The 13,027-nt window shown below is 38.5% G+C and overlaps 1 protein-coding gene across 5 annotated transcripts in view; it reads left to right on the top strand.

The window, feature by feature from the left end:
- Window positions 1–6,126: 6,126 nt before the first annotated feature.
- The window catches only part of trim36 (tripartite motif containing 36), a 74,814-nt gene continuing 67,913 nt past the window's right edge, over window positions 6,127–13,027 (top strand). For 2 of the 5 annotated variants that reach the window (XM_061901175.1, XM_061901181.1), the window contains exon 1: window positions 6,128–6,305. In XM_061901175.1, coding sequence (XP_061757159.1) covers window positions 6,243–6,305 — 63 coding nt within the window. In that variant the 5' untranslated portion in view covers window positions 6,128–6,242. Of the gene's footprint in view, window positions 6,306–11,947; window positions 12,191–13,027 lie in introns of those variants that run through there. The other 3 variants (XM_061901156.1, XM_061901190.1, XM_061901165.1) reach the window with 3 other exon arrangements.

The following is a 13,027-nucleotide window of genomic DNA, read 5'->3' as shown; positions in this document are numbered from 1 at the left end:
CACGGGGAAGACCCAGGACACGTTGGGAAGACTATGTCTCCCGGCTGGCCTGGGAACGCCTCGGGATCCCCCGGGAAGAGCTAGACGAAGTGGCTGGGGAGAGGGAAGTCTGGGTTTCCCTGCTTAGGCTGTTGCCCCCGCGACCCGACCTCGGATAAGCGGAAGATGATGGATGGATGGATGGATGGATATATATATACCGTGACCCCGAAGGGAATAAGTGGTAGAAATGGATGGATATATATGTATATATATATATATATATATATACACACACAGTGGGGCAAAAAAGTATTTAGTCATCCGCCAATTGTGCAAGTTCTCCCACTTAAAATGATGACAGAGGTCTGTAATTTTCATCATAGGTAAACTCCAACTGTGAGAGGCAGAATGTGAAAAAAAAATCCAGGAATTCACATTGTAAGAATTTTAAAGAATTTATTTGTAAATTATGGTGTAAAATAAGTATTTGGTCAACCATTCAAAACTCTCACTGATGGAAGGAGGTTTTGGCTCAAGATCTCACGATACATGGCCCCATTCATTCTTTCCTTAACACGGATCAATCGTCCTGTCCCCTTAGCAGACAAACAGCCCCAAAGCATGATGTTTCCAAAACCCCCATGCTTCACAGTAGGTGTGGTGTTCTTGGAATACAACTCAGTATTCTTCTTCCTCCAAACACGACGAGTTGAGTTTATACCAAAATGGATACATGGATGATACAGCAGAGGATTAAGAGAATGTCATGTGGTCAGATTAAACCAAAATAGAACTTTTTGGTATAAACTCAACTCGTCGTGTTTGGAGGAAGAAGAATACTGAGTTGCATCCCAAGAACACCATACCTACTTTTTTTTTTCCGCATTCTGTCTCTCACAGTTGAAGTGTACCTATGATGAAAATTACAGACCTCTGTCATCATTTTTAAGTGGGAGAACTTGCACAATCGGTGGCTGACTAAATACTTTTTTGCCCCACTGTATATATATGCATATATATACATATATATATATATATATATATATATATATGTATATATATGTATATATATATATATATTTATTTATGATTATATATATGTATGTATGTCAAAGCGTAATACTACCACCACCATGCTTGATGGTAGGAATAGCATTCCGGTAGGAATAGCGTTCCTGGAATTAGAGGCCTCACCTTTTCTCCTCCAAACATTGCTGGGTATTATGGTCAAACAGCTCAATTTTTGTTTCATCTGACCGCAGACCTTTCCCAGCCGCGCGCCAATAAAGACGGTCAAGTTTTTCCAACCAATCTTGCGGAAATTTTTCACACATGTTCTTGTCAGTTTTACCAAAAGAACACAAATGTATGAAAAAACCGACAATGTGATGTTAATAACTCAGGGGTGTCCAAATCTGTGTGAGAAATGTCAAGTTGTAAAATTTGGGGTTCAATACCCAGCATGTGGCGTGTTTTTTAGAAAAATAACACAGTACGGGTGTGCCTGTTTTCATACATTTCACTCGTTTCGGAGTAGAAGACTGAATGACATAATTCCATCATTTAGTCCGACATTCTCAATCCAAGTCCTCAAACATCCTGGAAATCTAAATTTAGCTGCAGACATGACAACAATCAAGTTGGTCCTTTATTTTTAGCATCCCAGTTCTCTGCTACATGTGTTTGAAATGTAGTGTTTGTTCAATAAAAATATATTTTGTCATGTTTACTGTCCTTTAGTGCAGACTGACTGATACTGGACTTTCTAAGAATTCGTCCTTCGGGGAATTCAGTCAGACCCAAAACGAAAGAGAGACTATCCTCTAACATCTCATCTGCAGCTGTGTTGAGGTGTGGTGGGATTGTCCCTTTGTGAGACATGCAACCCAACACAAGCACTACCACTACTACAATCACTAGACAAGGAGATAGTTCTCAGAAATAATGATGAAGAAACCGGATGATGTTCATCTTTTTATTGTTTGCTGGTGTCCTATTTTTACACAACGCGGTTTGTACCTCTCTCTAACTTGACACAGTAACCTTTGTGCTAGTCTGTTCCCATGGCAACTACAGTATATAGTAGTGATACCTTGGGAGTCAAAGAAAAGGGACATTTTCCTTGAAAAAATAATATATAAAAACACTATCGAAATATGGACATAACACCCAACTTGACTTGTAAATTGTGTGTTTGTGATCTTCTAAGTTTGATTTCTACATGCAATGCTGCAAATGTTTCATTGTTTAACAGGTGATGACATTTTGTTGTGTTCCAAAAGAATGTTGTTACACAGCCAGCGTTTGTGGGTCTGATGGACCCGTTGCATTTGGTGGCTCTTCATGACTCACATTTAAACACTTTTATGTTAAAATACTGAACAGATGTTTATTGGGATAAGGTAAACATCGGTTCAGTATTTTTAACATAAAAGTGTTTGATTGTGAGGCATGAAAAGCCACCAAATGCAACAAGTCCATCAGACCCACAAACGCTGGCTGAGTAACAACAATATGAACTTTGCACGGAAAATTTGTCTGCCAGTTTCTGCATCCCACAGGGATTCTTCTTTTGTGTTTCTGCACGTAGCGGTTCCCACACAAGGTTGCAACATTGTTTATCAACACTGTCTGCTCTCATTTTCTCGCACATTTGATCCTCTGATGTTCTGTGTACCTACACCCTGTCCTCCTGTCTAGGCCTGCTGTGTGTGTGTGTGTGTGTGTGTGTGTGTGTGTGTGCGCGTGTGTGTGCGTGCGTGCGTGCGTGCGTGTGTGCGTGCGTGCGTGCGTGGGTGGGTGGGTGGTTAGTTGTGTGTGGTACCCAGAACATCAATTTCCGCACTCCTATTAGCCCCGGGTCCAGTGGACCTGGACATCTTATATGTAATAGAAATGTGTAGGGGCGGTGTATGGTGTGTGGTCTTTAAATATGTATCCTGATATATGTTCTTCACAGAAAATGAGCCAATGTCAGTGAGTCTCAGTTTGTAAATTTCATTAATTGTGTCGTTTTTCTTTTAATAAAAAATTTAAACGGGTCCCACAGACTTGACCACCACACAAGTATTAATGACATGGAGAATAGTACAATTTTGTGGAATAAATATCTGTGTGAGAACTCCATTGTCCAATTTTTAAGGTGGAAGGGTTTTATCGCAAAAAAATCAACCTTTTTATTTTTATTTAATTTATTTTTTTTAAGTCGCTTGCAATGACATTAGTTTTACTAGATTTTTAGATTTCACATAAAGTAATCATTTTATTTTTTATTTCATAATTGTTTTAGGCGCGTGAAAAGATACTTATGTATAGTCTATTAATGTTTTTAATTTACAATTTTACCAATTTTGTACTATTTTTAAAGAAAAGTCAGGTTGTCAGGTTGTTTTTTTATTTTAAACTTTTTTAAATTTCATAACCATTTAGTAATTGCATTTTTTTATCTCCTAACTTTGACTTTATCTTGCAAATACAACTTCATCTCCTAATTTCGATTTTACCTCAAAATTTTGTGTTTTTATCTTTATAAGTCTTTTTTTTTTTTTAATCGTGTTCTGTTTGTGTTGTGTTGTGTTTGCTCGTTTTTCTTGTGTTATCTTTTAACCTGCCTACTGTACAGCACTTTGGCTACCCCTGGGGTAAATTTTAAAAGTGTTTTATAAATAAAGTTTAGATTTGATTTGATTTTTCTCATAATTTCGACTATTTTTTTTATCTATTTCATCATTCGACTTTCATCTCCTGTGATTAAGTGGCGACTTGTCCAGGGTGTATACCGCCTTCCGCCCAAATACAGCTGAGATAGGCTCCAGCGACCCCCCACGACCCCGAATGGGAAAAGCGGTAGGAAATGGATGGATGGATGGATTTTCATCTCATAATTCTGATTTTTTTTTTTATCTCATGAGTAAGACTTTTTTAAACATTTAAACTCATTATTCCGACATTCTTATTTTTTAATTTTGACTTTTTAATCTCATAATTTAGATTTTTCACGTCATATTTACGACTTTTTTTTTAATCTCATAATTTTTACTTTTTAACCACAAAATTTCTCATCTCACAATTTTGACTTTTTAATCTTATAATTATGAATTACTATGGGGGTATATAAAAAAAAAAATTCAGTGGCGAAAACAGTCTTTCAATCAACTCCAATCCACTTTATTTATATAGCACATTTAAACAACAAAATGTTTCCAAAGTGTTGCACAACAATATTAAAGACAACATTCAAATACTATCTTGAGGTCCACCAATGACTGAATAAAAACAAAAAATAAAAATAAATACTTATGAAACCAATATAAAAATGATATAAAATAAATATGATTAAAAACGATTTTAAGGGTGAAACCAATTAAAGCAGTAAATAGAAATCAAAATTTTAAAACATGGAGCGCAACAGAGGACCACACAACTCACGTAGTGTTAAAATAAAACAGTCTTAGACACATTTAGAACAATAAGCGTTGAACCAAATATAATTGCAAAAAAAAAAAAAAATTGGGAAGGACTGTAAAACTTTCCTTTTAATTTTAAATAAGAAATTTACAAGTATATACTAAAAAATATCTTAATACCAAAAGTGCTTGTAGCAAAATTTAAAAACATGTAGCATTTTTTTACACTTTTACACCTATAATAGCTGCGATGAAGTGGCGACTTGTCCACCAGGATTTACGCCGCCTTCCGCTCGGATGCAGCTGAAATAGGCTCCGGCTCTGTCACTAAATACAGTTCGTCGCTACATCTGTAAGTGCAAGTTAAAGCTCTACTATGCAAAGCGAAAGCCATTTATCAACAACATCCAGAAAGGCCGCTGGTTTCTCTGGGCCCGAGATCATCTAAGATGGACTGATGCAGAGTGGAAAAGTGTTCTGTGGTCTGACGAGTCCGCATTTGAAATTGTTTTTGGAAATATTGAATATTGTGTCATCCGGACCAAAGGGGAAGCAAACCATCCAGACTGTTATCGACGCAAAGTTCAAAAGCCAGCATCTGTGATGGTATGGGGGTGCATTAGTGCCCAAGGCATGGGTAACTTACACATCTGTGAAGACACCATTAAAGCTGAAAGCTACATACAGGTTTTGGAAAAACATGCTGCCATCTAAGCGCCGTCTTTTTCATGGACGCCCCTGCTTATTTCAGCAAGACAATGCCAAGCCACATTCAGCACGTGTTACAACAGCGTGGCTTCATAAAAAAAGAGTGCAGGTACTTTCCTGACCCACCTGCGGTCCAGACCTGTCTCTCATCGAAAATATGTGGCGCATTATGAAGCGTAAAATACGACAGCGGAGACCCCAGACTGTTGAACGACTGAAGCTCTACATAAAACAAGAATGGGAAAGAATTCCACATTCAAAACTTCAACAATTAGTTTCCTCAGTTCCCAAATATTTATTAAGTGTTGTTAAAAGAAAAGGTGATGTAACACAGTGGTGAACATCCCCTTTCCCAACTACTTTGGCATGTGTTGCAGCCATGAAATTCTAAGTTAATTATTGTTTGCAAAAAAAAAAATAAAGTTTATGAGTTTGAACATTAAATATCTTGTCTTTGTAGTGCATTCAATTGAATATGGGTTGAAAAGGATTTGCAAATCTTTGTATTCCGTTTATATTTACATCTAACACAATTTCCCAACTCATATGGAAACAGGGTTTTTATTATTGCCTTGGAGCAACATTCCTTTACTGGAAAGTTTAACGTCAATCAATAAAACACTGCTCCTATTGATTAGTGAGCACAGGTCACCGGGGGTCAGTTAAGCGTCATTTCCTCACACGGACACTCAAACCCCCGCACAATCATAATTACTTCATCATGTTTCATGGATTTGATTCAATAGGAAAAGACTGACTTTTAACATATTGAGGCTGTTTTTTTTTGTTTTTTTTTCAGACTACAGAGCAGTAGCCATTGACTGCCATGTGAAAGGGGCTCTGTGATGGAGAGACGTCACCGTGAGGGATGCTGGAGATGGTACCCGGGGGGGGGGGGGGGCACCTTCCCTCCCAAATAAATTAAAATTTGTCTACTTGTGGTAAGGAAGGAAAAGAGAGGGAGGGAGGTGTCAAGCTTGCCTCATCTAAAGCACATCTGCTGTGTGTGTGTGTGTGTGTGTGCGTGTGTGTACATGTGTGTATATATGTGTGTGTGTGCAGTTTTAATACACTTCCCTAGCGCTTGCATCATCCTCATCCTCATCCTCATCCTCATCCTCCACGCCAACCCCGTCGGCTGCAGCCATGTCGGACTCGGAGGACATGACGGAGTTCGCCAGCATCGTGGAGCGCATCGAGCGGGGCGAGGTAAGGAGAGACGCCGGCTGACGGTGCACACAGGGCGGCTTAGCAGCCGGCAGGGCTCCGCCCGCTCGCTGGCTTCCATATGACTCTCATAGTCACATTTACTGGATTTATCGCTATTAGAAGGAAGGGTGGCCTTCACCTTCTGGACCGTTTGTGCCACATTTAGATGTTTTATTGTCGTTTTTAATGATTTTTTTTTTGCAGGCTGCCATTCATTCTCACTATCTTCAAATATATGATATTGGACTAAGACCACATTCATTATTATATTCATACTGTACCTTCAGCAGTCACTTCATTAGGCACACCCTTCTGTTATAATTTATAATAATGTTGAACAGTGGAGCCATTTGTTTAAAGATGACATAATGCAGTGGTTCTCAAATGGGGGTACGCGTACCCCAGGGGGTATTTGAAGGTATGCCAGGGGGTACGTGAGATTTTTTAAAAACATATTCTAAAAAATAGCAACAATTCAAAAATCCTTTATAAATGTATTTATTGAATAATACTTCAACAAAATATGAATGTAAGTTCATAAACTGTGAAAAGAAATGCAACAATGCAATATTCAATTTTGTGGACATGTTCCATAAATATTGATGTTAAAGATTTCTATTTTTGTGAAGAAATGTTTAGAATTAAATTCATGAATCCAGATGGATCTCTATTACAATCCCCAAAGAGGGCACTTTAAGTTGATGATTACTTCTATGTGTAGAAATATTTATTTATAATTAAGTCACTTTTTTATTTTTCAACAAGTATTTTGTTATTTTTATATATATATTTTTTCCAAATAGTTCAAGAAAGACCACTACAAATGAGAAATATTTTTGCACTGTTATACAATTTAATGAGTCAGAAACTGATGACATAGTGCTGTATTTTACTTCTTTATCTCTTTTTTTCAACCAAAAATGCTTTGCTCTGATTAGGGGGTACTTTAATTAAAAAATGTTCACAGGGGGTACATCGCTGAAAAAAGGTTGACAACCACTGACATAATGCATCAGTGTTGACCGACATGGTCCCATATTTCTTTCTTTTAGTTTATTTTGAATATGAACACACTTTCAGCATAATGAATCACTTAATTTCATAGCATTTCTCTTTACATCATGTCCGAAAATGAGTAAAACTTATTTAATCCTACCCCTTTCCCTCTTCACTCAATCAATCAATCAATGTTTATTATATAGCCCTAAATCACAAGTGTCTCAAAGGGCTGCACAAGCCACAACAACAACCGCGGTACAGAGCCCACATAAGGGCAAGGAAAAACTCAACCCAGTGGGACATCAATGACAGTGACTATGAGAAACCTTGGAGAGGACCGCATATGTGGGCAGGGCAACCCCTCCCCAACATAATATTGTGAAAGTCCAGTCCATAGTGGATCCAACATAACAGTAAATCCAGTCCATAGTGGCTCCAATATAGTACCGAGAGTCCTGTCCATAGTGTTACCAGCACTCAAGAGCGTTTACGAATATATACATTCATTTACTGACCTTTTTATAGTAAAATGGCATCCGCGAATGAGTAAAACAACAGTTTTGTTATATGTAATTAGGTCGGTCATTATTAACATACTGAGATGAAGAATATCTTATTTTCAATAAGGTGGAAAGTATTTCTCATAATTCTTCTTCTGTTAGCAGTATTAATTTGAACAACCTCTTAAACTGGATCATAGCCGTACAATGTTTAACTTCTTTACTTAATCCATTCCATAATTTAATTCCACATACTGATATGCTAAAAGTTCTTAGTTTCCAATATTCTCACCACTTTTGACTGACATGGGCACATATGCACATTTTTCCAATATCCTTACCAGGTTATAAAATATTGAAAACTGACTCCAGTAATGCTACTGTACACTAATTAAAGTAAACCAATATTTTATTGTCCCACAAAAATATATATAAAAAAATCTAATATATTATCATTTGTCAGTGGCAACTCCTGCCTACTTTTTTGTTTTGATTTATTTCATTTTTCACACATACGGTTTACTACATCAAAATTCATCTATTTAAACTTATTACTGTGTGAATGCTCGAAAGCATTTACACATATGGTTTTCTACACCAAAATTCATCTATTTAAACGTATTACTGTATGAATGCCCCAAAGCATGTGTGAATGCTCCAAAGCATTCACACATGTGGTTTTCTACACCCAAATTAATCTATTTATTATTCAACTCATCATGTGTGCTTTAGAGCATTCACACATATGGTTTTCTACACCAAAATTCATCTACTTAAACTTATTACTGTGTGAATGCTCAAAAGCATTCACACATATGATTTTCTACACCAAAATTCATCTATTTATTGTGGGAATGCTCTAAAGCATTCACACATATGGTTTTCTACACTAAAATTCATCTATTTATTATTAAACTTATGTGTGAATGCTTTGGAGAGTTCACACGTATGGTTTTCTTCACCAAAATTCATCTATTTAAACGTATTACTGTGTAAATGCTACAAAGCATTCACACATGTTTTTTTTACACCAAATTTCATCTATTTATTATTCAACTTATTATTGTGTGAATACTCCAAAGCATTCAACAATTAATTATTATTCCTTTACTTCTTCTTCTTCTCCAGATTTTGGCACGCTTTACCTTCCACATTATTCACCCTATTCAAGCCGTTTCAACTTCAGACTGTTCAGCCTATTCGGGAATCGCAGGCTTTCCTTTGACAAATTCCAAAAAATTCCCAGATTTCCTGGAACTCCAGATTTTTCGGGACATTTTTCCCATTCAAAATGAATTAGCTATTTTTGAATTCCCCACCATTTCCACATTTTTCAACCTATTCAAACCATTTCACCTTCAACATGTCCCACTCATCCTGGGCATTCCAACTATTGTGTTTCCAAGTTAAAAATCCTTTTTTCACCCTTTTTTATGTCGACTACTCCTTCCACATTTTTTCAACCCACTTCATCCGTTTCACCGTCAAATTCTTCCTCTTAATCAGGACAAAAAAAAAAGGAAGTTGTTTTTTTAACTGTAAAAATTCCCAGTTTTTCCGATATTCCAGGAATTCCATTATACCATTCCTCAATTAAAAATGTTACTCCTTCAACATTTACCGACTGATTTGAAAAATTCTAACACCAACAACAATTCACAACATTGAAAATATTTAGCATTTTCCAAAAAATTTCCCAAATTTTCCATGAAATTCCCAATTAAAAAGAATGGGACATTGTTCAAAGTTCCACAATTCCCACATATTTTTCCTGATTCAAAACCGTTACAACTTTAAATTTTTCAGCCTGTTCAGGAATTGTGTGCTCCCTTTCAACATTTAGTCATTTTGAAGTTCAACCTTCGCATTGGAGCATTCACACACAATTCCTTCAGGAATTGCTCATCTAGTTGTGTGAATGCTCCAAAGCATTCACACGTATGGTTTTCTACACTAAAATGAATATTTATTTTTCAACTTTTTCTTCTCCGGTTTTTGCCACGCTCTACCTTTAGATATTACCCGATTCAAACCGTTCCAACTTCAAACTGTTCAGCCTATTCAGGAATCGCGGGCTTTCCCTTGAAAAATTCCCAGATTTCCCAGAATTCCAGGTTTTCCGGGACAATTTTCCGATTCAAAATGAATTGGCCATGTTTCAAACTTCCACCATTTCCACATTTTCCAACCGATTCAAACCATTCTACCTTCAACCCATTTCCCCATTATGTAAATTTAAATGACCTGTTTTCCAAGTTAAAAAAAAAATTCCATAATTTTCCAGAATTCCTGGTTTTCCAAAGCCATATTTCCACCCTTTTTCCTGGCGACTACTCCTTCCACATTTTTCAACGAATTTCAACCGTTCCACCGTCAAAACAATTCTCTTGATCAGGACAAAACAATGAAGTTGTTTTTTTGAACTGTAAAAATTTCAGGTTTTCCCGAAATTACAGGAAGTCTGTAATACTATTCCTCAATTAAAAATGTTACTACTTCAAAATTTCTGGACTGATTTGAAAAATTCAAACACCAACCATTCACAACATTCAAAATATTTAGCATTTTCCAAAAAAATCCAGAAATTCCCAAATTTCCATGAAATTCCCATTGAAAAGAATGGGACATTTTTCAAAGTTCCACACATTTTTCCTGATTCAAACTGTTCCAACTTAAAAAATTTCAGCCTGTTTAAGAATTGTGTTCTCCCTGTCAATAATTTGTCAATTTGCTTCACGGTGGCAGAGGGGTTAGTGCGTCTGCCTCACAATACGAAGGTCCTGCAGTCCTGGGTTCAAATCCAGTCTCGGGATCTTTCTGTGTGGAGTTTGCATGTTCTTCCCGTGAATGCGTGGGTTCCCTCCGGGTACTCCGGCTTCCTCCGACTTCCAAAGACATGCACCTGGGGATAGGTTGATTGGCAACACTAAATTGGCCCTAGTGTGTGAATGTGAGTGTGAATGTTGTCTGTCTGTGTTGGCCCTGTGATGAGGTGGCGACTTGTCCAGGGTGTACCCCGCCTTCCGCCCGATTGTAGCTGAGATAGGCGCCAGCGCCCCCGGCGACCCCAAAAGGGATTAAGCGGTAGAAAATGGATGGATGGATGGAATATTTTGTCCATCCATCTTCTTCCACTTATCCGAGGTTGGGTCGTGATTTTGTTTTCCTTCCATCTATCTATCCATCCATCCATCCATCCATTTCCTACCACTTGTCCCTTTTGGGGTCACTGGGGTCGTTGGAGCCTATCTCAGCTGCATTCAGGCGGAAGGCGGGGTACAGCCTGGACAAGTCGCCACCTCATCGCAGGGCCAACACAGATACAGTAGACAGAAAACATTCACACTCACATTCACACCCATCCATTTTCTACCAATTGTCCCTTTTGGGTTCGCGGGGGACGCTGGAGCCTATCTCAGCTGCATTCGGGCAGAAAGCGGGGTACACCCTAGACAAGTCACCCTCATCACAGGGCCAACACAGATAGACAACATTTACACTCACATTCCCACACTAGGGCCAATTTCGTCTTGCCAATCAACCTATCCCCGATTAAATCAATTAATTGCAGGGCACGATTTCAATTTCTTCTCTTTTCCTAATAATGAGAAGCCAAAGAGACAAGCGGTAGAAAATGGACGGCTGGATAGTGCTCCAGGCAAGTGTGCACACGCCTCTTATGTGGCACACTTGGCAGCAGCTGTGCAGTAAGCTTGTGGATAATAAGGAAGAGAGTGCTTCCATTTACTTTAGCATCATTTCAGTGCAAAGTGCACCTGACCTAATTCAAGCATTTTTAAATGATTTACTTTATAATCTCCCAGCGTCATCATTATACAGGTGTACCTAATCAAGTGTCACCCTTAGTGTGTTAGCATTAGCAGCTTAACACACTTAACTGGCGAACTATTGTGTGTAGTAAATCTTTAAAATTTGAGTACTTCTCAACAGCGGCGGTGTCAATAACGTGTTTACGTTCTGTGAGCAGAAAATGCGTTAACGTAACAGTTGGGCGATTAATCCATTCAACACGTAAAAACAATGAATGAATGGACGCCATGTTGGATTCGTGGAGTTTACGAGATGCTCTTGAAGGCAACATCCGTTCCTATGGAGATATCGCTTCTCCCCCCCCTCCCTCCCTGCTGCCGTGTTGCCTTCACTGACAAACCAGCGTGCTGTATTTAGTGGCACTCGCCGCTTGTTTGCTGATTCACAACTGCTGCTCGTTCCGCCGCGTCACGAACAGTTCCCACGGTCTTCGTTTTCTGTCTTCTATTACATTTATCGAAAAACGACAGAGACAAAACCAAACAAAGGGCTTTTTTTGTCATTTTTGTGTCCTTTGTCATGACGAGCGAGATGCGGCGAAACAGCACACACGCGGTAAGTTCCAAACTTTTTTTTTGGTCTATATTTCGTTGAGTTTCGTACATATACGTTGACGAAAGCTTCAAACGTAAATTATTTTTATAAAGTCATTTTTTTTAATTGACGTTTTTGTGCTGGTTTAGTTCCCGTCGCACGTGCCCTGTTTCGTTGATTAACGTCGCCAAACAAACGACAAACATTCACTCGTTCGCTTGTAAACGTGAGCAAGTTGGACGCAAGCCTGTGTGTGTTTTTCCTCTATATTTAGCTGTTGGTGGACTTAATCCCTCCTTATGTTACGTCATGTACGATAAAGCAAGTGTAAAGAAGACGCTATTATTGTATTGACGCACTGTAAGCAATATGCATCTTTTCTTTCTAAAAGTTAAAGTACCACTAATAACTGTGGTGAAATTATATTACTCTCTGCATTTGACCCATCCCTTGGTTCAACCCCCTTGGAGGTGAGGGGAGCAGTGAGCAGCAGCGGTGGCCGCGCTCGGGAATCACTTGTGTGATAGAAACCTCGTTCAAAAAACGTTTGGTTCAGTTTATTTGGAACAATGTAATCAATCAATCAATGTTTATTTTCATAGCCCTAAGTCACCAGCGCCTCAAAGGGCTGCACAAACCACAACGACATCCTCGGTAGAGCCCACATAAGGGCAAGGAAAAACTCACCCCAATGGGACGCCGGTGACAGTGACAATGATGACTATGAGAAACCTTGGAGAGGACCGCAAATGTGGGTACCCCCCCCCCCCCCCCCCCCCCCTTGGGGACCGAAAGCAATGGATGTCGAGCGGTTCTAACATGATATTGTGAAAGTCCAATCCATAGTGGATCTAACAT

Source organism: Nerophis ophidion, linkage group LG01 (genome assembly GCF_033978795.1).
Source record: "Nerophis ophidion isolate RoL-2023_Sa linkage group LG01, RoL_Noph_v1.0, whole genome shotgun sequence".
Classification (NCBI taxonomy): domain Eukaryota; kingdom Metazoa; phylum Chordata; class Actinopteri; order Syngnathiformes; family Syngnathidae; genus Nerophis; species Nerophis ophidion.
The sequence above is the reverse complement of the archived record's forward strand: the minus strand, read 5'-3'. Positions and strand labels throughout refer to the sequence as shown.